This window comes from Sphaerodactylus townsendi, linkage group LG15 (genome assembly GCF_021028975.2).
Source record: "Sphaerodactylus townsendi isolate TG3544 linkage group LG15, MPM_Stown_v2.3, whole genome shotgun sequence".
Lineage (NCBI taxonomy): Eukaryota > Metazoa > Chordata > Lepidosauria > Squamata > Sphaerodactylidae > Sphaerodactylus > Sphaerodactylus townsendi.
The window spans coordinates 23,486,537-23,508,849 of record NC_059439.1 but is presented as its reverse complement, the minus strand read 5'-3'; the positions used below and the strand labels follow the sequence as shown (position 1 = coordinate 23,508,849).

At 46.0% G+C, this 22,313-nt stretch overlaps 3 protein-coding genes across 3 annotated transcripts; 2 read left to right on the top strand and 1 right to left on the bottom strand.

The window, feature by feature from the left end:
• Positions 1 to 8,247: 8,247 nt before the first annotated feature.
• On the top strand, positions 8,248 to 9,063 carry LOC125444587 (olfactory receptor 11A1-like). Its single transcript, XM_048517086.1, has one exon. The coding sequence runs from the start codon at positions 8,248 to 8,250 to the stop codon at positions 9,061 to 9,063; it is 816 nt and encodes a 271-aa protein (XP_048373043.1).
• Positions 9,064 to 11,991: 2,928 nt separating this feature from the next.
• LOC125444195 (olfactory receptor 6B1-like) lies at positions 11,992 to 13,594 on the top strand. Its single transcript, XM_048516633.1, is given in 3 exon segments — positions 11,992 to 12,706; positions 12,709 to 12,765; positions 13,572 to 13,594. Coding segments are annotated over 3 exon segments (795 nt in total).
• Positions 13,595 to 17,452: 3,858 nt separating this feature from the next.
• LOC125444194 (olfactory receptor 2C3-like) lies at positions 17,453 to 18,904 on the bottom strand. The gene is made up of 2 exons (XM_048516632.1): positions 18,895 to 18,904; positions 17,453 to 18,384 (listed from the first exon to the last, which is right to left on the bottom strand). Exon 2 carries the CDS (start codon positions 18,296 to 18,298, stop codon positions 17,453 to 17,455), a length of 846 nt encoding a protein of 281 aa, XP_048372589.1. The 5' UTR covers positions 18,299 to 18,384; positions 18,895 to 18,904.
• Between the last annotated feature and the right edge of the window lie 3,409 nt (positions 18,905 to 22,313).

Here is a 22,313-nt window from a genome sequence, read left to right as displayed (position 1 = left end):
CTCTGTCTGATATTGACAGATTTTTGCGTGGAGACTGCTGAATGTCAGCAGCTAACCTTCAGCCTGACATGTATGGTCAGCGTCGCATGTAAGCTGGGTACCCGCCGTGCAATTAGCATTGTTGCACCAGCAGGTACTGCATGTCACTGAAGGCATTGCTTTATGTCTCTTCCTCCCCTTACAGTGACTAGAATGGACAGCCTGCCTGGAAGAGGCTGGAGGAGGAGGTGTCACTGCTTGGTGCCAGGCTGCGTGTTGTTGAGGAGAGTGGGCCAACTGGGACCCAGACTCCCATGGTGGCCAAGAGGTACAGCAGCGGGAGCTCTGATGAGCAGTTAAAGATTGTCACCAGCGATGAGGACACAGCTGACACCCCCAGAAACCCACCCACCTCTGATCCATCTGTAGGAGCTAGGAAGTGCTTGAGCCCCGCAAAGTCCCAGGGAGCTCGGAGCACCACACACCTGAACTGCAGTTGAGGGACAGAAAGTTAGCCATTGCTACAGTTGTAGGTTGTGCAGTTTCCATCGTTTTAAATGTTGTTGCAGTTTCTTACAGTTGTTTGTGTTCTGAGTTGTTGTGGGGGGAGGGATTTTCCTTGTACTGCTTGGGGTTGGGTGTGGGTATGTCTGTTATTAAAGTTTACCACTTATGAATTTTCATTATTTGCATCATGTTCCATTTGTCAGAGGTTATATTCTAGGCACCTAACAGTTGTGACATCACCATGCTTTTCTGTTCTAATCAGAGAGGGGCTAATCCCTGGCAGCATCTCCTTATTCATACGGAGCTTCACAGCACCTTACGAAGTCCTTCCCTTCCTCTCCCCATACCTTATGAGGTAGGTGGGACTGAGAGTGTTCAAAGAGAAGGTCACCCACTAGGCTTCATGTGCAGGGAAACAAATACAGGGTGAATTTAGTTCATTTTGTTCCCTGTGGTGTGTCCCCTAATGTCTGGCAGCAGACTAATGCAGTGCATGGTACATCTACTGCACACGGAGGGGTGGAGAATTGGCACCAGGAAGGGAAGGGGAGGGAACCTGGCCTCTGGCCATGGGCCTGCCACCCTAGCGGGAGGGAGGGGAGGGAGGGGCTTCAGGTGAGTGTGTGTGTGCACCGGTGACCGTGGAGATGCAGAAACACAAAGATGAGACAAATGTAAACATGTGCAAAAGTTTCTATTTTAACACAAACAGTGGAAACAGCACAACTACCCCCCAGCGAACCCCTGGGATACCCTCCCCCCCCAATCCCACAACATCATCACCCCCCTCAGAATTCTACAACAAGCTTCTCCCACGTAGCTCCAAGCAATCCAAGGCTACTCCTAACCCTCAACAATCCCCAAACTCATCAATGTGTTCAAGCACCCCCCCAACCCACTTAGCAACCACATATAAACAACTCCCTCCGACATAGAACAATGCACCCATCCCTCAGTCAGTTCTAACCCCCTCCAGTTCAGAACTATTGGTGGCCAGCCATCAGGGGGTGTCCTCTCAGAGCCCCTGGCAGGCAGCCCTGCCTGGTGTGGGTAAAGCAGGGCCACCCCACAGAGGGCCTTCCGGAGGTGCCCCTGGAGCGGACGAGGGCGGACTGGCTGGCACTGTGCTGGGCCTCCCTCCAGGTCAGAGGGCATAGGGGTGGTGCTGCCGTTGGTGGAGGAGGGAAGCAGGCTGCTGTGTCCCACTGCCTGGTCCTGAGCTTAGGGACCAGTGGTTGCTCTGTGTGGGGGTGGAGGTGGACGATCCCCCTGCCACCTGGCGCCGCCTTCTAACACCTGCAGCCCGGCTGCTCAACCCAGGGCTGCCAGCCACTTGCGCCCCATACGCGTGCCAGTCTCCGATCCTAAGTGTGTGCCACCTGCAAAAGAGGAGCATAATTAGCTGGGGGCAGTACTCTCCCCAGCCGCCTCATGGCCTGGCTAGGCTTGGGCAATTGCCGACAGTGAAATACCCTGCTTCCCCATGCTTGAGCTTCCCATCCCACTTGTGCCACACCCACAGCAGGCTGCAGCGGGAGCAGTAGCCAGAGGAAGCCTGTGCAAATCTCAGGTACTTACACAGCTGGAAGCAGTTGCAGTGCTGGTGCTGTGGTGGGTGGCCTGCTGCTGCCATTCCAGATGGCCCTGGAGGGGAGAAAGTTGAATGTCACATTTACTGGCCCACAACACTTGTACATGGGGTGGGGGGACATTGATCCCTCCATGCCATGGCCTCCTGCAACCTGGGCTGGAGCAGGGATGCTGTTGTAACCCATGCATGGTGAGGAGGGCGCAAACCCCACCTGCCCTCAGGTCGCTGACTCCCTTGCCCTCCTACTCCTTCTGTCTCCCTCCCCTCTTGCCAGCAGCATAGATGTGGAAGATGGTGCACATCCCCTAGCAGCACACTGTGTGGCTGGGCATTCCACCCATCCACAGCATCACTTTCCAAGCTTGTGCACCCAGGGAGTCATTGCCGCACTGTGGATTGAGTGGTGTAGTAGGGCAGGTGCACTCTGGAGCTTTGTGCAGGATCTGGTTTTGTTTCCTCTGCTCTGCCACCTTTTGAGAGCTGTTGCGGCTCATCTGGGGGGAATGCACATTAGCCAGTGCCTCCCACACACAGCGTTGCTGGGTGACCATGGGCTAGTCACGGGCTAGCTTGTGGAGTTCTCTCTTTGATCCCACACCCACCTCACAGGGTGTGTGGTGTGAGTGAGTGCAGGGGTCAAGCGAAAGCAAAGGTGGGATGTCACTCCAAACTACTATTGTGCTTGTACACTGAGGACCCTTGGTTTGCTCACTTTCAATCCATGGGAATGGGAGTGTCTGCACAAAAGAAGTAATATGTGTGAATTGGGATGGTGCCCTGCTCTTCAGGGGTGCAATTGTTCAGCTACAAAAGCACCATACATTTGCTGGTAAGGGAAATATGTGAGGAACTATTCTAAGCGGATAGTCGTTCACCAAGGTTTGGTTGCGGAAGTTTGGGTCAGAGGACGCACAGGGGTATGGATCGCTCAGGAAGTGTTGCCACCCATCCTCCATTAGTCATTCCCATTTTGAACAATGGAGGTCCAGTGGCACCCCTTTCGGAAGTCTGTAATCTGTGGGACCCTCTGGAACCAAGGCTCACCAAAATCTGGCTGCCACTTCATCAGTGGGAGGTTCCTCACTGAAACATCCCTGCACAGTGTAGTGCAACGCTGGTGCAAGCAATGCAGGCCAGGCAAAATGCACTTCAAGAGAAAAAAACAATGAAATGGTGGCCACACCTCCAACTGGAGAGGATGGCTTCACATGCGCAGGGGGGACCATTGAAAACCATGAAACCCCCCCCCCCTTAACCTTTCCGCTGGAGCAGATGAGCTCGAAGTAGCGCGCAAGATGTGCGCAGGCTGCCGTATTGTCAGCGCACCTGCACACATATGCACACTCACGACGCCAGCTTCCCCTGCAAGCGCCCTGCTTACTTCCTGGTCCCTGGCTTGCCGCTCCACTGGACCAGCTTCTTCCATTAGAACTGGAAGAGCTCTGGTGTGGGGCCGCAGCCTCGCCCTCTCTCTCCTCGAGCTGGCGACACGGAGTCCCCACCAGAGGAGATTTCTTCCCTCCCTGGCCCTGGATGGGGCCTTCTGCTGCTCCCCGTGGTGCCATAGGGCGCGGCGTCGAAGCGGCCCGGCTTCGTCGGAAGCTCAAATAACAATCCAGATGGGGGGGATCCTACACGGAGAGACCCAGCTATGCGCACATTATCTCCTGCATGTAAGAGACGGTCGCTGAAGGCTTCGAAAGCTAATACCACGCGCACTCACCTTCAGGCCGACCGCAGGTCCCACCTAACGGGGCTCCCAGCCAGCCGCCAGCCAGCTGGCGCTGATGGCGGCAAAATCGCGGGGGAGCCAGTCCGCTGCGGTGAGGGTGCCCCTCCACTTCACTCCATTGCAGAGAAGAAGGGGTCCCTTTGAGGGCCTTCCACTTGAGGTGCAGGCTTGGCAACCTCAAAGTCGCGGTGGAAGCTCGCACGCTTGGAGTGCCCTCGCCACCGCGCGGAATGCCTCGCCGATTGGGCAATCCCCGTGCTGGCCTATGAGAGGAGCCAGGCGTGGTTCTGCCCGTCCCTGACCGGTATGCTGAGGAGGATGGTGGGACCTCCTCCGCTGCGCAGTAGACCCTACGCCTGGGTGCACCTACATGGGCGCATGCACGGGAAATGGTTGGGAAAAGGAAGGGGAAATCCCTCTATATAAGTGGCAGGATCTGGCCCTGTAGCGAGAATTGGGCCCATTTGGAACCAAGACGGAGCGGTCTGCTGGCGCACGGGCGCTCAGAGGGGACCCCTTTAAAATCCACAGCAGCCCAGGGGATGCGGTGCGCCGAAGGCCTGCAGACCCCACGCCGCCACGCAGCAGCGGGCGCTACAGATCCTCTCACCGTCGATCGCATCCCAGTTTCCCGAAAAGAATCAAATACACACAACAGCTTACAGGCATCGCGTGGAAGGACCTTTTATTTGCACTTAGTACAGCCAAGGGTGTGCACGCCCCACAGATCAAAGCGCACCACCAGGGCCTCACTCTCCTGACTTCTCAGATGCTGAGGCAGGAGCCAGCGATGAGGCTGGCCCCACTGCCAGTCATCCGGCTGAATGGCAGCAGCCCACACCTGCTTTGTTACTGGTGGCCACCTCTGAAGAGAAACCCAGGTAGGGCATCTCTGACAGCCTGCCCCTCTCGCCTGTGGGTGTTAACCTGGGGGTTGCAACAGGATGCCCAATGTGGTGGCACAGCTGCATCTTCCTCCTGATGCTGCCCCGCCTGTTCAGTGTAGGGGTACAATCTATCCATATCAGAAGAAGAGTTGGATGTATATTCTCCATTTCTGTCCTGCAGGTGGAGACTCCAAGGGGCTGATATTGCCCTTCCCCTCATAACGGACCCCCTGTGAGGAAGGTGCCGCATATAAAACCCCAGAGAGGCTGTGTATGGGCCAAGGTCACCCAGCTGCCATGGATTACTCAGCTGAAGCTGCATGTCCCACATATACATGTGCAGCTCCATCAACTTAGCAGGAACAGACACCTGTTCCCTCAGTTTAGGAATGCCTGTGCTTCTCCCAGCACAACATCACTTTGCCATTGATGCTGTTTCAGGGTGGGGGATAACACATTGGCCCTAGGCAGCATCAATCTCCACGTTTTGCTACCTGGGGACATTACGGGATTTTTCCTCCTCAGGTGGCCTTGGTGGAGCAGTCTTTCAGACTCTCCAGTTGACATACCATTGCCGGGGTAATGCTGTTTGAGGGGTGGCCTTGCAAGTGCAACAGCTGCAGCAGCTGCCAGCAGGAGGGGCACGGTAGGGCAGGGCAGTCTCCACTCCCGCCAGCAGAGTGATGTTTTAGATAAAAGCTGGGTCTGGCCAGGTTGTGGCCAGGATGGCCACACCTTAGGGAGCTTTGCAAAGTTTGGTCACCCCCCCCCCCCCTAAAAGTGGGTTTCTGGTGATTTCACTGAAGGGGCAAGCACCTTCTCCAAAGCCGTATAGGCTGCACAGACAGTGGCTGCCCATACAAGCCTATGCGCTGTCACAGGTGATATAGACTGGGACTGAAAAGTAGCTGAGGAGGGGTGGCGTATGACAGATGCATGGGAGTGGCCAAAGCGCTACGGTGTGCAGTCCACGCGGGCCGCTCAGCGGGTGCTGCGCGGACGTGACGACGCCGTTCCGCGGCTTCGCCAGTAGCGCGCAGCCGTGAATTGAGCATAGCGACTACGCCGCTTCAGCAGCGCCTCCTCGCATAACCGGCACATTTCTCGTGTGACTGCGATCGCAGAAATTCAGCCTGTCTGTGCGAACGCTTTTTTTCGGAGGCGTCGCACTTTACGACGTCATCGCGTCGCTGTTTTCGGCCGTGCAGAAACGGCCAAAGATTTTTGCCTGCCACCTTTGATGCTCAGAAGATGTCACTTGGAGTAGCAAAAACAAGGTAATAGCTCTCCATGGTCCTGTCTCATTTCAGTAAAGAAAAATGTATGGGGAAGATACGAGCCCTGTTCTTTGCTTTGGTGGTGATCTAAATCCAGATGGGCTCAACTTTACTTTTTTAACACCTATGCCCTTCAACTGCTGTGGGGAGCCTGACTTGGGTCTGGGAAACTGGGACATAGCTCTTTGAAAACCCACACATCTGGTTTATTATAGAAAGTAATGGGGCAGCAGAAAGAGGCAGTCAAAACATCTAAACAGTATCAAAAATAAGATCATCCCAATACATGCAGATTTTGATATTAAGGCTCATTCCACACATGCAGAATAATGCACTTTCAAACTGCTTTCAGTGCTCTTCGAAGCTGTGCGGAATGGCAAAATCCACTTGCAAACAGTTGTGAAAGTGGTTTGAAAACGCATTATTTTGTGTGTGCGGAAGGGGCCTAAGACTCTTCTTGGCCAACTGAAGCTGCCTTATAATCAATCAGACCAGTGGTCCTTCAAAGTCAGTATTTTTTTTTGTTTGAAAGGGCAGTGATTCTCAAGGGCCTGAGAAAGAAATTGTACACATCATCAACTATAGGATCCATTTAACCAGAGACTGAAACTGGACCTTTGGCAGGCCAAGCTCTACCACTGTCCTGTGTTCCTTATTTGGTGGCTATTATTATTTTCCTAGTACTTGATTCTATATTATGATCAGAAAATCATATAGATGAATCACAGCTAATGCATGTAAGAAAATAATGTATCAGTCAAGCAACTATAGTACTTTGGGCACTCAAAAATGATTGCAGGAGACTATCCTACATGGCATTAGCTCATGCAGGTTTCATAATCTTTATTATTGCCTGAATTTGTCTAGTCTGCTCCAGTTTTAGTTGGGGAATTAGCTGGGAACAGACCTGCAATGCAAGAGGCCAGATAATGAGGTTGACTCCAATTCATACAGAGGTCACTCCCCTTAGAAATCTGCACAAAAACCGTAGATTAAGAGGAAGAGTTTTATTAGTTTAAAAGATTACAAATAATAAAAATGCATACACAAATTGCAAATACTTACAGAGTGTTAAGAAACCTAGAATATATTGAGAGTTGATAGGGGGAATAAAAGATAGTAATAAAGGAAGGGTGAAATTTACCTATCCAGAAGAGGTCCAAAAAGCAAGAGACAGCACTAGAACTGGTTACTGGCACAAGGAAAATATCCAAGTGCAGTTGATTTAGGGGTTCTATTTACAGGATAAAAATGGCCCTCTGGCTTATGATAAGAGGGGCAATCTTCTTGAAACAGTCCCAGGCACAGGCAATGCTGTGGAAAAGGTACGGCTGGATTAAGCCCAGGGAGCATGCAACACTTATGAGATTTGGCGTGCATTACAAGTCTGGATTAATCTGGAATGTTAAAACAAAGAAACACTGGAAGGTTAATGGCCCTCTGACAGTTGGACAGGAGGTTTAAGATTAAATTAATATTTGGAAGGAAGGATATAGATCATGTAGCCAGTTTGCGGATGAAATCAGGATGTTGCAATTTTCAAGTTCTTTGTGAGTTTGGAGAAAGATGTGCTTTTGCAAGGCTATACCATTTTTATGCAGATTCAAATGTCTGAGCAATGTCTACTGCTCTGAATCCTTGATTTGGAATGGGGAAAGCATGATTTGGCCAAACTCTCTTGATATCAAAACCATTAAATTAAAATTAAATTAAAATCTTACCCTTATACTTCTCTATGGCCGCTTCCGCACACACAAAATAATGTGTTTTCAAACCACTTTCACAACTGTTTGCAAGTGGATTTTGCTATTCCACACAGCTTCAAAGAGCACTGAAAGCAGTTTGAAAGTGCATTATTTTGCATGTGCGGAATGAGCCTATGTATCTGGGCTGCCTATGATACCAAGAAATGACTGGAAGGGTCTCACAAATGCTCCCCCCCCCCACTGCCACATCTTGCCATAGTCTTGAATGTCAACACTGTTGTAGTCTTTTAGGGATACCTTGCATAGGTAGAAAAACTGATTGGATTCATCTGACTCTCTCTCTCTCTCTCTCTTTCTCGCTGTGTGTGTATGTGTGTGTGTGTGACAGTTTTAACTCAAAAGAAGCCTAAATATTCATGATGCATTTTATTTTCAAGAATAAACGATGGCAAATGAAAAATGGGAAAACCAAACCAACATTGCAGAAGTGAATTTCCTGGGATTTGGGGACTTACAGGACCTGCGGATTCCTCTCTTCTCTCTATTTCTTCTGATCTACGTCAACACAATGGCTGGCAACATCCTCATCATTGGCCTCATAATCTCTGAACCACAGCTCCACACACCCATGTACCTCTTCTTAGGTAACCTCTCCTGCTTGGATAGCTTCATAGTTTGCACCATCCTGCCAAAGATGCTTGCTTGCTTCCTGACTGGAAATGGAAACATACCACTGTGGGGCTGCATTGCCCAGTTTTATATTTCTGCCTCTTTAGCCACTGCACAATGTTACCTCTTAGCAATTATGTCTTATGATAGATATTTAGCCATTTGCAAACCTTTGCACTATGCCTCTATTATGAACACTAAGCTATGCATTCGTCTGGCAGTTGGCTCTTGGATCAATGGATTCATAGGGATGTCAGTATTTGTAATATTGATATCAAGGTTAGTGTTCTGTGGCCCTCAGGATATTGATGATTTCTTCTGTGAAATAACCCAAATAGTGAAACTTTCTTGCAGTGAAACGAAGACCATAGAGCTTGTGCTCACTATATTTGCATCCATCAACACCTTTCTACCATTTACATTAACTGTGACATCCTACATATTCATCATCCAGAACATCATGAGAATCCCATCCACCATGGGGAAGAAGAAGGCTTTCTCCACCTGTTCTTCTCACCTCATCGTTGTTTCCATGTTCTATGGGACCTTGATGCTTGTTTATGTGGTTCCAAAGACTGAGACGTTGAGAGCATTAAACAAAATCTTTGCTGTCTTTTACACTGTGTTGACTCCACTACTCAATCCTATGATATATAGCCTGAGAAACCGGGAGATGAAGGGGGCCCTGAGAAAGTTCCTCAAGAAATGTGTCTAGCCCTTTAGACTCCAAAGAATTTGGCTGCAGAATAGGTAACCTTCTTGCTAGTTAGTGATTCTAGTGTGAGTGCTCCTCTGTGGCCATGCCTGCAAGATAGTCCACCTTGTCCCCATAGGAACTTGGCTACTCTTGTGGAACAAACAAGAAGTGACTCTGGCATCTGTTCATCAGCTCCTTGCTTCCATCAGGGAGTTTACAGCAGTCCTGCAAACCTGAGCCCATGCACCACACCAACCTCATCCCTCTTTCCCTGCCTGCCTTTTATCTGTCTCAGGAGTTTCCCACACACTTAGAAACTCACTGCTCCAGTCTGCTAGTTGCTGACAAGCTGTCTGTTGAGCCCTGCTGGCCTATAACTGGCTCTTCATCTTTCCTGGTCCTCCTCCTTGATTGTAGTCTGCCTGGGGTTGTGCCAGCCCTGCTCCACTGTCTAAGGCTGCTGAGGACTTATGATTGCAGCTGGGTTAGGACTGTGCTGCCTCCACCCTTTCATCTGGAACTGCTGAGGTCTACTGTTGCTGTTCAGGAACCCTCCTGCTATTTCTCTGCAGCTCATCCCAGCTTCTGGTTTTCTGGAAGTCCCTGCTCCTTTTGGTAAGTCAGTTGTGGGGTACCTAGGTTAGCATTTGTGACAGGTTGCTGGGTAACTCTTTTCTTCTCTAGGTTGTGGAACAGGTTGCTGGGTGCTGGGTAACTCTTGTCTTCTCAGACTGGTAACTCTTGTCTTCTCATAATGTGACAAAAGTATGACAGTCTCAGTTGAGATTTTAGATTTTAAGCACAGTTCAGGCTTGAACTGATCTGTAATCCTTGTCTTTTTGGTAGTCCATGGTACCTACAGCAACCATTAAATTCTCCTCCCACTTTTTTCCTGCTGGTTTTCTTCAATGTCCAGGTTTATTCTTTATTCTTTATTATTATTATTATTATTATTATTATTATTATTATTATTATTATTATTATTATTATTATTATTATTATTATTATTATTATTATTATTATTATTATTATTATTATTATTATTATTATTATTTATTAAACTTGCTATACCGCCCTATCGGGGAGGAATCAGGGCAGTGAACAACATAAAATCATACAAAAAACATAAAAATCTTTAAACAGGTACATTCTACAATAGGGCCCGTGAGACCCATATACCACCCTCTTCCAAAATGAGTGAGGGGTCCCAATGATGTTAAGGGACCCTACTGTAGTAAGGGCATTATCAGTGACTGTGGACTCTCCCAAAGGCCGGTGGAATAATTGAAGCGTTTACAGGCGGTGCTCCCCAAGTGAGACTCTCAAAGGTCCCTTAGATCCGGACAGCTGAGTGGTAATGTGTTCCACCAGGCGGGTGCCAGGAGCTGTGAAGGCCTCTGGCCGATGTCAGAAACCAGTGCAGCTGGTCATCAAGGGGCCAGGGATCTCCAGTAGATTCGCCTCTCTGCTGACCGCAGAGAATGACACGAGGACATAGTGGGAGTATCTAGGGTCCCCAGAGAATGCGGGGTCCGGGCAGCGTAGGCCTCTGGAGGTCGCAACACCCACACTTTGAACATGATTCAATATAAAGTTCAGAAAGTAAAAATATGGCCTTCATCAGAGTCTTGTAAATATTGCCCGGAATTTTAGAGAGCTAACATTTATGGCTTGGAGTAGACCCTAAAGGTTAGTCACCAATCTTCATTAATCTTTTGATGACATCTGTGTTGTGGCAGTATGAATCTGTGAATGAACCATTACTGGGGAGCAGCAGTGGCATAGTGGCTAAGTGCAGTGGCTAAGAGCAGGTGCACTCTGATCTGGAAGAACTGGGTTTGGTTCCCAGCTCTGTTGCTCGAGTTGTGGAGGCTTATCTGCGGAATTCAGATTAGCCTGTACACTCCCACACATGCCAGCTGGGAGACATTGGGCTAGTCACAGTTTTGTGGAGCTCTCTCAGGGTGTTTGTTGTGAGGGGAGAAGGGGAAGGAGATTGTAAGCCCCTTTGAGTCTCCTACAGGAGAGAAAGGGGGATATAAATCCGAACTCTTCTTCTTCTACTGTCAAATCAAAATTTATTGTATGTTCTCATCAAGCAATATGTGTGAGGTTTCTGCCAGCAAAAGAAGGACAAGTCATCTATTTCAACCACCCAAAGGGTTGTGATAGGATCTACATGGATAAAAGCCTTGTAGGGAAAATGTTCCAGAGAAGCTGGGAATTGGCCAACATCTGTGGAAAAACTGGAATGATCTGACTTAATGCTTTCCCAATACAACTGACAAATTACTTGCTGAGTCATGGAGTGCTGACTAATGAGAACTGAAATGATGGACACTCATCTGGGAGGTACCTAATGGATACTTTAATTGGCCCTTTGAAAAATATTTTGGGTGCTCTTATATTGTTAAGGAATAACATAAATATTGTTCCTATGAAACATAAGTCCCAAAACCAAGGGAAAGTTCCTGTATCCAATTAAAAAATAAACAATTAATCGTGGGGGGGGGGGGGTATTTTCCTATGGGTATCCGAGCCACCTGGAGGAATATATATATACACCTGTATATTTTGCTTAGAATATAACATTCTCCTTAATGAAGATTTAAAATACCTGATGTTACCAAGAAATGGGCTCCATAGCATCCAAACTGAGAAGTGAAAAGGTCTCTGTAAGAACTGACCAGGCATCTGTCTATATTCAAGGGTATTTTCATTGTCCTCACATTTCTTTCTTCTCTTGAGTTTGACTACTGTTGTTTATGACGTTCATTGTGTGCACATCTTTGTTTTCCCCCCTTTTTTTTCCAGATATAAGAGATGACAAATATAGATCTGGGAAACCAATCACTTGTCACACATTTTATCCTTCTTGGATTTGGGGATTTCAATAAACTAGAAGTTCTGCTCTTCTTTGTATTCTTGGTGATCTACATGGCAACCATGGTTGGAAACGTTCTCATTGTGGTGCTGGTTGTGATTGATAAGAAGCTTCATAACCCCATGTACTTCTTCTTGGGGAACTTGTCCTGCTTGGAGAGCTGCTACAGTTCTACCGTTTTGCCCAGAATGTTATTCAGCTACTTAACAGGGGACAAAACTTTGTCAATGGCTGGTTGCATGACACAGTTTTATTTATGTGCCGCTCTTGTAAGTTCTGAATGTTATCTCTTTGCCATGATGTCTTATGATCGCTATGTGGCTATATGCAAACCCTTACGCTACACAACTCTTATGAATGGCAGGCTATGCCTCCAACTGGCTGCTGGTTCTTGGGTTAATGGATTCATGGTTATGTCAGTATTGCTATTCCTGATGTTAAGAATGACATTTTGTGGTCCTAATATCATTGACCATTTTTTCTGTGATCTTACCCCACTCATGAAACTTTCCTGCAGTGATATTCACAAAATGGAACTCGCAAACTACATAACTGCCCCTTTACTTACTCTGCCTCCATTCATATTAACGATAACCTCCTACATTTCTATTATCTCCACGATTGTAAATATCCCATCCACCACTGGAAGAAAGAAGGCCTTCTCTACCTGCTCCTCTCATCTTATTGTGGTGACTATTTTCTATGGGACTATCATCGTTGTTTATGTGCTCCCAAAGACCCCCACCCTTAAAGAACTGAACAAAGTATTCTCTGTGTTTTACACTTTTCTGACTCCTCTGGTCAATCCCCTCATATACAGCTTGAGAAACAGAGAGGTAAAAGATGCCCTGAAAAAAATGTGTTGGAAAATATATGTACTTGAAAAGTAAGCCTTTTGGGAGACCAAGATGGTATTCGGAACCCAGATCCAGAGATCACACAGGGAAGACTGCAATTCTGTTTCATCTTTGCATTGATCCCACACATGGCTTAAGCTTCCCCAATTATATTCCTTTTTGGAACTATATGATAACAGCCATCCTTCCAGATCCAGGCAAAGTGGAGATAATGAGTGTGGATGTCGTCAAGTCACAGTAATCCTGTAGAGTTTTCAAGATAAGTGAATTCAGAGGTTGTTTGCCCATTGCCTGCCTCTGTGTGGGCTAACAGAGTTCTGAGATAAATGTGACTGGCTCAAGGTCACTCAGCAGGCTTCATGTGGAAAAATCATGAGGAGAACTGAACCTGGTTCTGCAGATTAGAGGCCGCTGCTCGAAACAAGCACAATAAATTGGCACAAAAACATCTAAAATTGATGTATTATTATTATTTTTTAAAGGATCCTTGTATATAACTTTAAGCTCCGGTTCTCAATAATTAAAATAATGTTCAGGACAATGAAATACCTTCAGCTTTTATATATGAGCCTTACTCCTTGTATGTCGGCTAGAATCTAGGGAGTGTCGAGTTCAAAAGTCCACTGTGGTATGGAAGCTTTCTGGTTGACCATGGGATACTCTCAAAGAGACTAACTGGCTTCAAGGGCTGTTGTGAGAATAAAATGGAGAAGGCAAGAAAACTGAGGTAGAAACAAATTACTTAAATGCATATTTTCCCCCATATTTATTCTGAATTCTTCCAGAATTTGCTGTTGTCTACCCATAATGCTTTCAATGAAAAAGATGTGAATACATGTTTGTTTATTTTAGAAGACAAATTCTATATGTAATTGTTCTGTTCAAATGCCACAGGTGTACTCAACCATTTGCTACATTTTATCCTGAAATACTACCAGTATATAGCAAAGAGCTCTACTAAAGTTAATGCTTTGAACCAGTGTGTGTATTTCTCTGGAAGGACAATCGCTGCAATTAAGCTTATATGGACTCCATAACGATTTCTGCTCATTTAGCTAAATCCAACACGGTTTGAATAAGAATTAAGAAACACTTACAATTTTTAGTATTTTTTTTCATCCCATCTCCCTCCCCCCACTCATCAACCAGGTATGTCTTTGATTAATAATGTTGTGGGGAGAGGAAGAAAAAGGAGCTTGTAAGCCACCTTACAGCAGAGAAACGTAGGCAGAGGTGGAATTCAAATAATTTAACAACTGGTTGTTTACAAGCATCGTTTTAACAACCAGTTCTGCTGAAGTAGTGAGAACCTGTGAATCCCACTGAACTGAACGTAGGGTATAAATCCAAACTCTTTCTACTCCTTTTAGTTTATTTCAGTTTTTGGCCTGCAGGGGGTGCAGTTTTTAGGCTAGCAGCACCAACATTTCCAGACGTTTTCAGGGGACTCTTCTGATGATACCACCCAAGTTAGGAGAGGTTTGGTTCAGGGGGTCCAAAGTTATGGACTCCCAAAGGGGGTGCCACCATCCTCCATTGTTTCCAAGGGGAGCTAATAGGAGATGGGGGCTACACTTTTGAGAGTCCATAACTTTGGACCCTCTGACCCAAACTTCACCAAACCTGGCTGGTATCATCAGGATAGTCTCCTAAAGATACGCTGAAATGTTGATGCTGCTAGCCTCAAACTGCGCCCCCTGCAGACCAAAAACTGAAAAAACACTAAAAATACAAAAAACTCAAACAAACATGGGGAGAGCAAAACCCAATTTTGCATCGGGCTCCATTTCCCCGAGCTATTCCTCTCAACCCCAGAGCCACAAGCATCTGCAGCAACTGCCTGTTTAAGAATAAAGGAGTGTTCAATTGAACTGAGAAACACTGACATGGAGGAAGGAGGATCTCTTGCCTTTCACTCTGCACAGTTTTCTGAACGTTAACCTAACCATAAATAGTTTGAGAGGCATTTTCCCTCTATTTGGCTGTTCCATATGCATAGAATAATCTCATTTTTTACAATGAAATCATTAATTCTTACGGAAATAAATCAAAGTAGGAAATAAATCCTGTAATGTAATGGAGAGAGAATGTTCCCTGTTGCCTTGCCATTGTTTGTGATAAGTATTTTGAGATTTACGAGCTTCTCTACTATTCACAAAGGTGTGGTGTTTACATTAAAATCGAGGACCAGCTGTTTTTCTCTTTGACAAGCTAATTCAATAGTTGCTATCCCAATGACCATTTTGCAACCCTGCTTTATTGGTTATGAGTTCTATATGTTTTCACCAGTAATGAAAACTTATCTGGTAAGTATTGTTAGCCAGAAATCTGGCCCTGGATCTCCCTCCGATGCAGAAACAAAGGAGACAGGCAGAGTTTTTTTTAAAAAAAAACTTGTATTTTTCCGGCAAAAGGAAGACAGCAGAACAAACCATCTCTTTTACACATTCTTCAACACAGTGAAGTTTAAGCTATAAATAATGGAACTAGAATCAACTAGGCCCGTAATTGCGACAGGGGGCAGGACACCAGAAAAGGCTCCAGAAAAAGGCGCATGCGTGTCCCTGGGCTGCCGGACGGCTACACCTTATCACCCAGCAATATGCGGGCTGACATACGCGGGCTTTATGGTAGAGCAAGCTACTTTCATATGGCCTTGGCCTCTTTCGACACCTTGGCCTCTTTCGACACCTTGGCCTCTTTCGACACCTGGGCCTCTTTCGACACCTTGGCCTCTTTCGACGCCTTGAGGCAAACTGACTCACCTGCCCTCCCAGAAGGGATGGGATATTTTAGTTTTTGCTGCACAGTCCTTTGGGGGCAGTTTAGACAGTGGAGCGCGTAGTTTTTGGGAAGACTGAGGTTGCATGCCGGACAACCCTGCCTTTGGGGGGCCTCCATAAGAGTCTTGGAGAGGGGTGGGCTCAGGGAGCATGCCTCTAAGGGCCTCTGCAGGCAAGCCTGACACCCCAGATGGCTGGCCCACAAAAGAATGGGGCGGATACCCCATAGCGCAGGAACTCTGTCCTCCCCAATAAATGGGGTGAAGCCGGGACCATCCAGGGAAGCTGATTGGCTGAGATGATGCGCTCCTCTTGATTGCCCAGTTTTGCTTTTAAGAATTACGTAAATAAAAAGGGCTGCGGCCCTATTTCAATCCAAGCCGTATCTGTGATTACTTGAGTAGCCTCTGCGCTTCTGGCTGCAATTTATAGTTTGCTGCAGATGGTGAGACCTTTCTTCGCTCAATAATCACACAACAACGACAGGCTGGAAAGGAATGGGCCGCAGCCCAGTTTATTAATATTCAATAACATAATCAAACATGAACTATGTATATAAGAGCTGGGCGGCAAACAGGTCGCACATCACATCCCAATCTCCATTTAGAAACTGACGTGAAGGGAAGCCCCAGAGATAACACTCCGGCTTCACCCTTCCCGCCCCTGCTGAGGAGACGGGCACTGGCTAAGCCCGAGGCCGCCTAACGGCCCGCCCTCCTCCAGTGCTTGCTGGGGTGTCAGGCACCGGCTAAGCCTATGGCCGCCTATCGGCCCGACCCAACCCCACTCCCTGGGGTGTCAGGCAGCAGCCCGGTTTGCCGGCCTGCCAGCCTGCCCACCCCACCCCCCGGCCCTTCCACAGGGCACAAGCCTGGGAGACCCAGCCGGAAGGCTCGTTTTCTCCCCAGATGTGCGACACCCATTGCAAACCCGCCAGGACTGCGACAGTAAGGACCACAACCCCCCAACCCCTAAGACCATAGGGAGGGTGGGTGGGCCACGCCTTGCTGGGTCTCGCCACCAGGAAGGGGGCGGACTGGGAGAGTCGTCCTTATATATCCCGGCTCCTCCCGCCTTTACGGCTGGGAGCCAATCATTGCACCCGGTTCTGCAGCATTCCGTCAAGCCATGCATGCCCCTTATTTTGCTCCGTTGCTCACCCCGGCAGCAATGGCTGCCCCCGGTTATTCGGGTGCATCTAATTTTCTGTACACCATGCATGATCATACCAGGTATATAGCTATTTCATTGGTTAAAAGCTATGTTGTAGCTTTTAGATCAAGTGAGCTTGTCCACGACTAACATCTAAAGCTACGCTTATCAGATACTCTTTTTTTAAAAAAACCACACTCTTTTACTTATTGGAATTATTCTACCTGCTAAACTTTACCTTTTATGTGGACTTCCCTTCAAGTGTGGTCTTTGTCCCCTTTCACACATGCGGAACAATGCACTTTCAATCCACTTTCACAGTTACTTGCAAGTGGATGTTGCTATTCCGCACAGTAAAATCCAGCAAAGTGCATTGAAGTGGATTGAAAGTGTATGTGCGGAAGGCCTGACTATACTGTGTAATTTTATTTCTTTCTCTCTTATGCCCCCTCCATCAGTATCATATACTGCTTTGAAAAAAGTAGCTGAAATACAACCTGTTCTGTTACTATCGTATAATGCTGACAGTTGGTTCAAGGAATCATAAATGCATCAGCAGGATAAAGAGGATTTTGGAAGAAAATTGTTTTTTCTTTTTCTGTTGCTCCATTCCATTATACATCCACTGCAAAAGCTGAGCATCCTAAGATGTAAATGGAATGGAAAACATTACAGGAGCTTACAAAAATTGTTCCATATTATGGATTTTATTCCAGACCAGTTTGACCTAATTACTCTGCATCTCTAACAAATAATTTAGAAATCCCACATTTATTTACAAGTCTCCTTAAAGCTTTTTTAACCTCTTTGTTTCTTAAACTATAAATAAGGGGATTCATTAGAGGGGTTAAGACTGTGTAGAAGACGGAGAAGATCTTATCCACTTCCTTCAGAGTTTCTTTTTTTGGTAGCGCATATACAAATATCAGAGAACCATAAAATATGGAAACTACAATGAGGTGGGAAGAACAGGTGGAAAAGGCCTTTTTTCTCCCATCGGCAGATGAGATTTGCGCAATGGCAACAATTATATGCACATAAGACAGCAAGGTGAGAAGACAGGAAGGAACCGTATCTATGAAAGAAACTGTGAGTCCCACCAGTGTCACCAGAGAAGTGTCACTGCATGCTAGGTTAATGACTGGGGTCAGCTCACAAAAGAAATGGTCAATTTCATGGGGACCACAGTATTTCAGCTGGGACATCAAACTCATGACTAAAGTCATAACTGTTATCCCACAAAGCCAAGATGCAGCTGACAATAGAAAGCAGAGTCTTCTGCTCATGAGGGTTGCATACTGGAGGGGTTTGCATATTGCCAAATATCGATCATATGACATTGATGCCAGGAGGTAACATTCCGCAACTACAAGTGTACCAAAGCAATAAAGCTGGATGAAGCATCCCCCAACAGAAATGCTTCTGTCTCCTGTCAGCAAGCTCCCCAACATCCTGGGCAGAAGAGTTGAAGTGTAGAAGGTCTCCAAACAGGACAGATTTCCAAGGAAGAAGTACATGGGAGTGTGAAGGTGACGATCTGTGGTTACTAACACAATGATGATGATGTTTCCAGCCATGGTTGCACTGTAGATTATTAAGAAAACCAAGAAGAGAGGAATCTGAAGTTCTGGGGCATCCCCAAATCCCAGGAGGATAAATGTAGCTATTGTTGTTTCATTTATTGTTTCAATAGGCTCCATAGTTTCAATCACTGAAAGGGAATTTAAAAAAAAAGAGGTCTCCAACTGAAATACCCAAAGCCTAAAAGTTGCTATGCACTTCAATAACCTGAGCTGGCACCCCCCCCCTCCCCCGTATGGGCGGCAAAAAACAAAATTAAAATATACACTTCAATATAATTTGGCTCCTTCTTTTCAAACAATACTCAGATTTATGAAATTCATTATGTGCTTTACATGGTCCATCTCAAATGGCTTTTTCAGTTATGAAGTTAATTGTTCAGCTAATATATCATCTAATAGGCAATCTCATTATTTCTTGGTGACAACATTAAATGAGAATGTATTGTCAAAGGCTTTCACGGCCGGAATCACTGGGGTGCTGTGTGGTTTCCAGGCTGTACGGCTGTGTTCTACCAGCATTCTCTCCTGACATTTCACCTACATCTGTGGCTGCATCTGTGGCTGGCTGCATCTGTGGCTGCATCTGTGGCTAGAGGATTCAGATCCTCTGAAGATGCCAGCCACAGATGCAGTGAAACGTCAGGAGAGAATGCTGCTAAAACATGGCCATACAGCCTGGAAACCACACAGCACCACATTAAATGAGAAGTTTGCAATCCTTTGTTAGCTATGGGTTGTATGGTGGTTAGCAGGCACCGTTCATTTATGTCTTCAGTTTGTTTCATTGGGCTTAAATCATTTTTTCTCTCTTTCATTTTCTCTTAATAACATCCCAGTGAGGTAGACTGACAATGGTGGATTCTACACAGCAGAAATATAACATCTTCAGAACTTTATATATAGTGCTTTGGGGAAGAATTTTGCATGGGTATCTCCCCCAAAACAACTCAGACCCATCATATTTCTCCCAACCTGTGTTTTGAAAAAAAAAATCATTAAACCAGCAATCCTTTTGCACAATCCCGGGTTGGAAGCACACCCACACAAACAGCAGGCAGGAAATGCTTTATTTTCTTTCCTTCCACCCATTCACCTTAGGTTCAGCCACCATCTGCCATTTCAGGGAGAATCTGCCTGTGTGTCATTTTGTGTAGTGTGTCCAGCACATTGTGGGCAGATTCTCTGAGTGCCCACCATTTCACAAGTCTCTCAAGCACATTTTCTCCAGTTGCAGTGAGTATGACCACATTTTGCTTACAGATCTATAGCAACACATCCATTATTGTCTGGCCATTGCAGGAAAGTCCTTTTTTTCTCTTTTTTATTCATTTTGTGTGTGTGTTGAACATCATGCAAAGCTACACAGGTGCAGCCAATCAGACTGGGGGGAAATTGGCATGGCTGTGGAGGTTCATTCCTGTATGCCTTTGCAGCTACACATACATTGAACAACAAGAGAGAGAGAGAGAGAGAGAAGTGTTTCTATGCGAAGATGCGAAAGCAACCCAAATTGTTTCCATGGGCTCCAATTACCTCCTGAACACATAAAGGGCACATATGCAAATGAAAAAAAAAAGGAAAACAGGTTCATTTAGAATGACTGCAACTCATTAATATGCTGTGCGAAACCCACCAGTGTGATTGATTTTGCAAATTCCCAGTCTGTAAGGGTTTCCTAGTGGAGTGGAATCTAGCCTAGGAAACTCGACTCTGCAGTCCTACTATCCAGTGTGAAACATGGGAATTGGTGGCTTACAGTGGGATGTAGGGAGGGGGGAGAAAGGAAAATCCTGTCCTGCTGCTGGAAAATATAATTTGGATCCAACCCATCACTGCTTTATGAATAGGATGCATCTAACTCTTCATGGAACCTCACTCAATTGCCCTTCTTATTGCAGCCCCCATGGCACAAAACAGATGTCAGTCAGGGGCGTAACGAGGCAAACTGTAGCCCTGGGCAAAGCCTAAGTTGGATGCCCCCCCCCGCCCCCGGGCAGCCACTCCACCACAACCAAAAATTTTTTTGCACCAAGATATTGGTGCCTGCAGGGGGTGCATTTTTAGACATATCAGCACCACAATTTCAGCGTATCATCAGGAGACTGTCCTTATGCTACCCCCCAGGTTTTGTGAGGTTTGGTTCAAGGAGTCAAAAGTTATGGACTCCCAAAAGGGGTGCCCCATCCCCCATTGTTTCCAATGGGAGCTAATAGGAGATGGGGGCTACAGTTTTGAGGGTTCATAACTTTGGCCCCCATGAACCAAACTGCACCAAACCAGGGGGGTAGCATAAGGACATTTGCCTGATGATACGCTGAAATTCTGGTGCCACTAGCTTAAAAACTGCATCCCCTGCAGGCCAAAAATGGAAAACCACTAAAATACCCAAAAATGAACCCTGCATTTTGATGCCCCCCCACAAGGTGGTGCCCTTGGCAGCTGCCCACCTTGCCCAATGCGCATTATGCCCCTGATGTCAGTGCAGGTCCCATGATCTCAAGTGTCACTTTTTCGATCATTAAAGGGGACCTTTCCTCCCTTTCCCACAAACAAAAAAGTGGTTGGATCTAATCCCATGCAGGATGAATATATATATATATATATATATATATATATATATATATATATATATATATATATATATATATATATATATATATATATATATATAGTGTGTTTGGGGGGGGAGTTCTAAATGAGTTTACAAACTAGAAAAAGAGTGAAAGCGCACTCAAATGTATATATGTCTATTTCCCCAAAAGTAGTTTCTAATAATCACAAGTGTTTAAAGCACAAAAATCAGGCATTAAATAAAGTGTACATTGTGTCAGAATAATAATTAAAAAATATTTTACCATTAACCATCAGGGGGCATCAATGAAGAATGGTCAAGAGGTAGATTCATAAAACTGCTGCACACTTGTCTAGCTAGCTATCGTGTGGAATAACTAACATTTTCTTACGGAGACAATCAAATTTTGCCACATAAGGAGGCCTTGTGCATTACACAAAAGAGGCTTTATATAGGGGAGCGACAGACTGTCTACAGAGAACAACCTCTTGATATTTTAAAGAAGGAATTTCAAAACAATTAGCAAATTCCCCTTCCGGAATATGTGATGCAATTCTCATTAAGGTATCAAAATACATCTATTTGTTATTTGGAACCATTATTTAGAAACCAGTATTCTTCCTCTTCAGAGACCTGTTTGAGTGAGCTGTAACAAGTGAATTATCGTGATCGCAGGAAGATTAGTAATTTTTTTAAGTTTAATTAAAAATAGTCATTCTTTCCTTTTCATGCCTCTCAAACAAACAAACCTGAATACCCTAAAGCAACAAATAATAATTTTTAAAAAGTTTACAAAATGAAGTAAATATAACACTAGCAGCCGTTGCGTAGTGGTTAAGAGCAGGTGTACTCTAATCTGGAGGAACCGGGTTTGATTCCCCGCTCTGCCGCTTGAGCTGTGGAGGCTTATCTGGGGAATTCAGATTAGCCTGTACACTCCAACACACACCAGCTGGGTTACCTTGGGCTAGTCACAGTTCTTCTGAGCTCTCTCATCCCAACCTACCTCACAGGGTGGGGAAGGGAAGAAATGTGAGGGGGGGGGAGAAATGAGTTTGTAAGCCCCTCTGAGTCTCCTACAGGAGAGAAAGGGGGGATATAAATCCAACTCTTCTTCTTCTCCACTATGCTAATGATGAAGTGAGCTCTAAGTATTGAAAGATTATACCCCAAGATTCTTGTTGGCCTCTAAAATAACACTGGACTTGAATCTAGGTCTCCTACTGAAGATCACATAGCTATTCTTCTGAAAGTATGCTAATGAGTGGGAAGTTCAGTTGGCAAAATATTTAAATAAGAAAGATCCCTTATTGAACATATGGACAAAGTATTACCACAATCAATAACAGCATGATGTAGTGGCTAAGAGCAGTGGGCTCTTATCTGGTGAACTGGATTTGTTTCCCCGCTTCTACACCTGAAGTCTGCTGAGTGATC

What these genes read in the sequence shown, in the direction of transcription:
- LOC125444194 (XM_048516632.1), bottom strand. Translation starts at nt 18,298, where the DNA reads ATGGCTGGAAACATCATCATCATTGTGTTAGTAACCACAGATCGTCAC.
- LOC125444587 (XM_048517086.1), top strand. Translation starts at nt 8,248, where the DNA reads ATGGCTGGCAACATCCTCATCATTGGCCTCATAATCTCTGAACCACAG.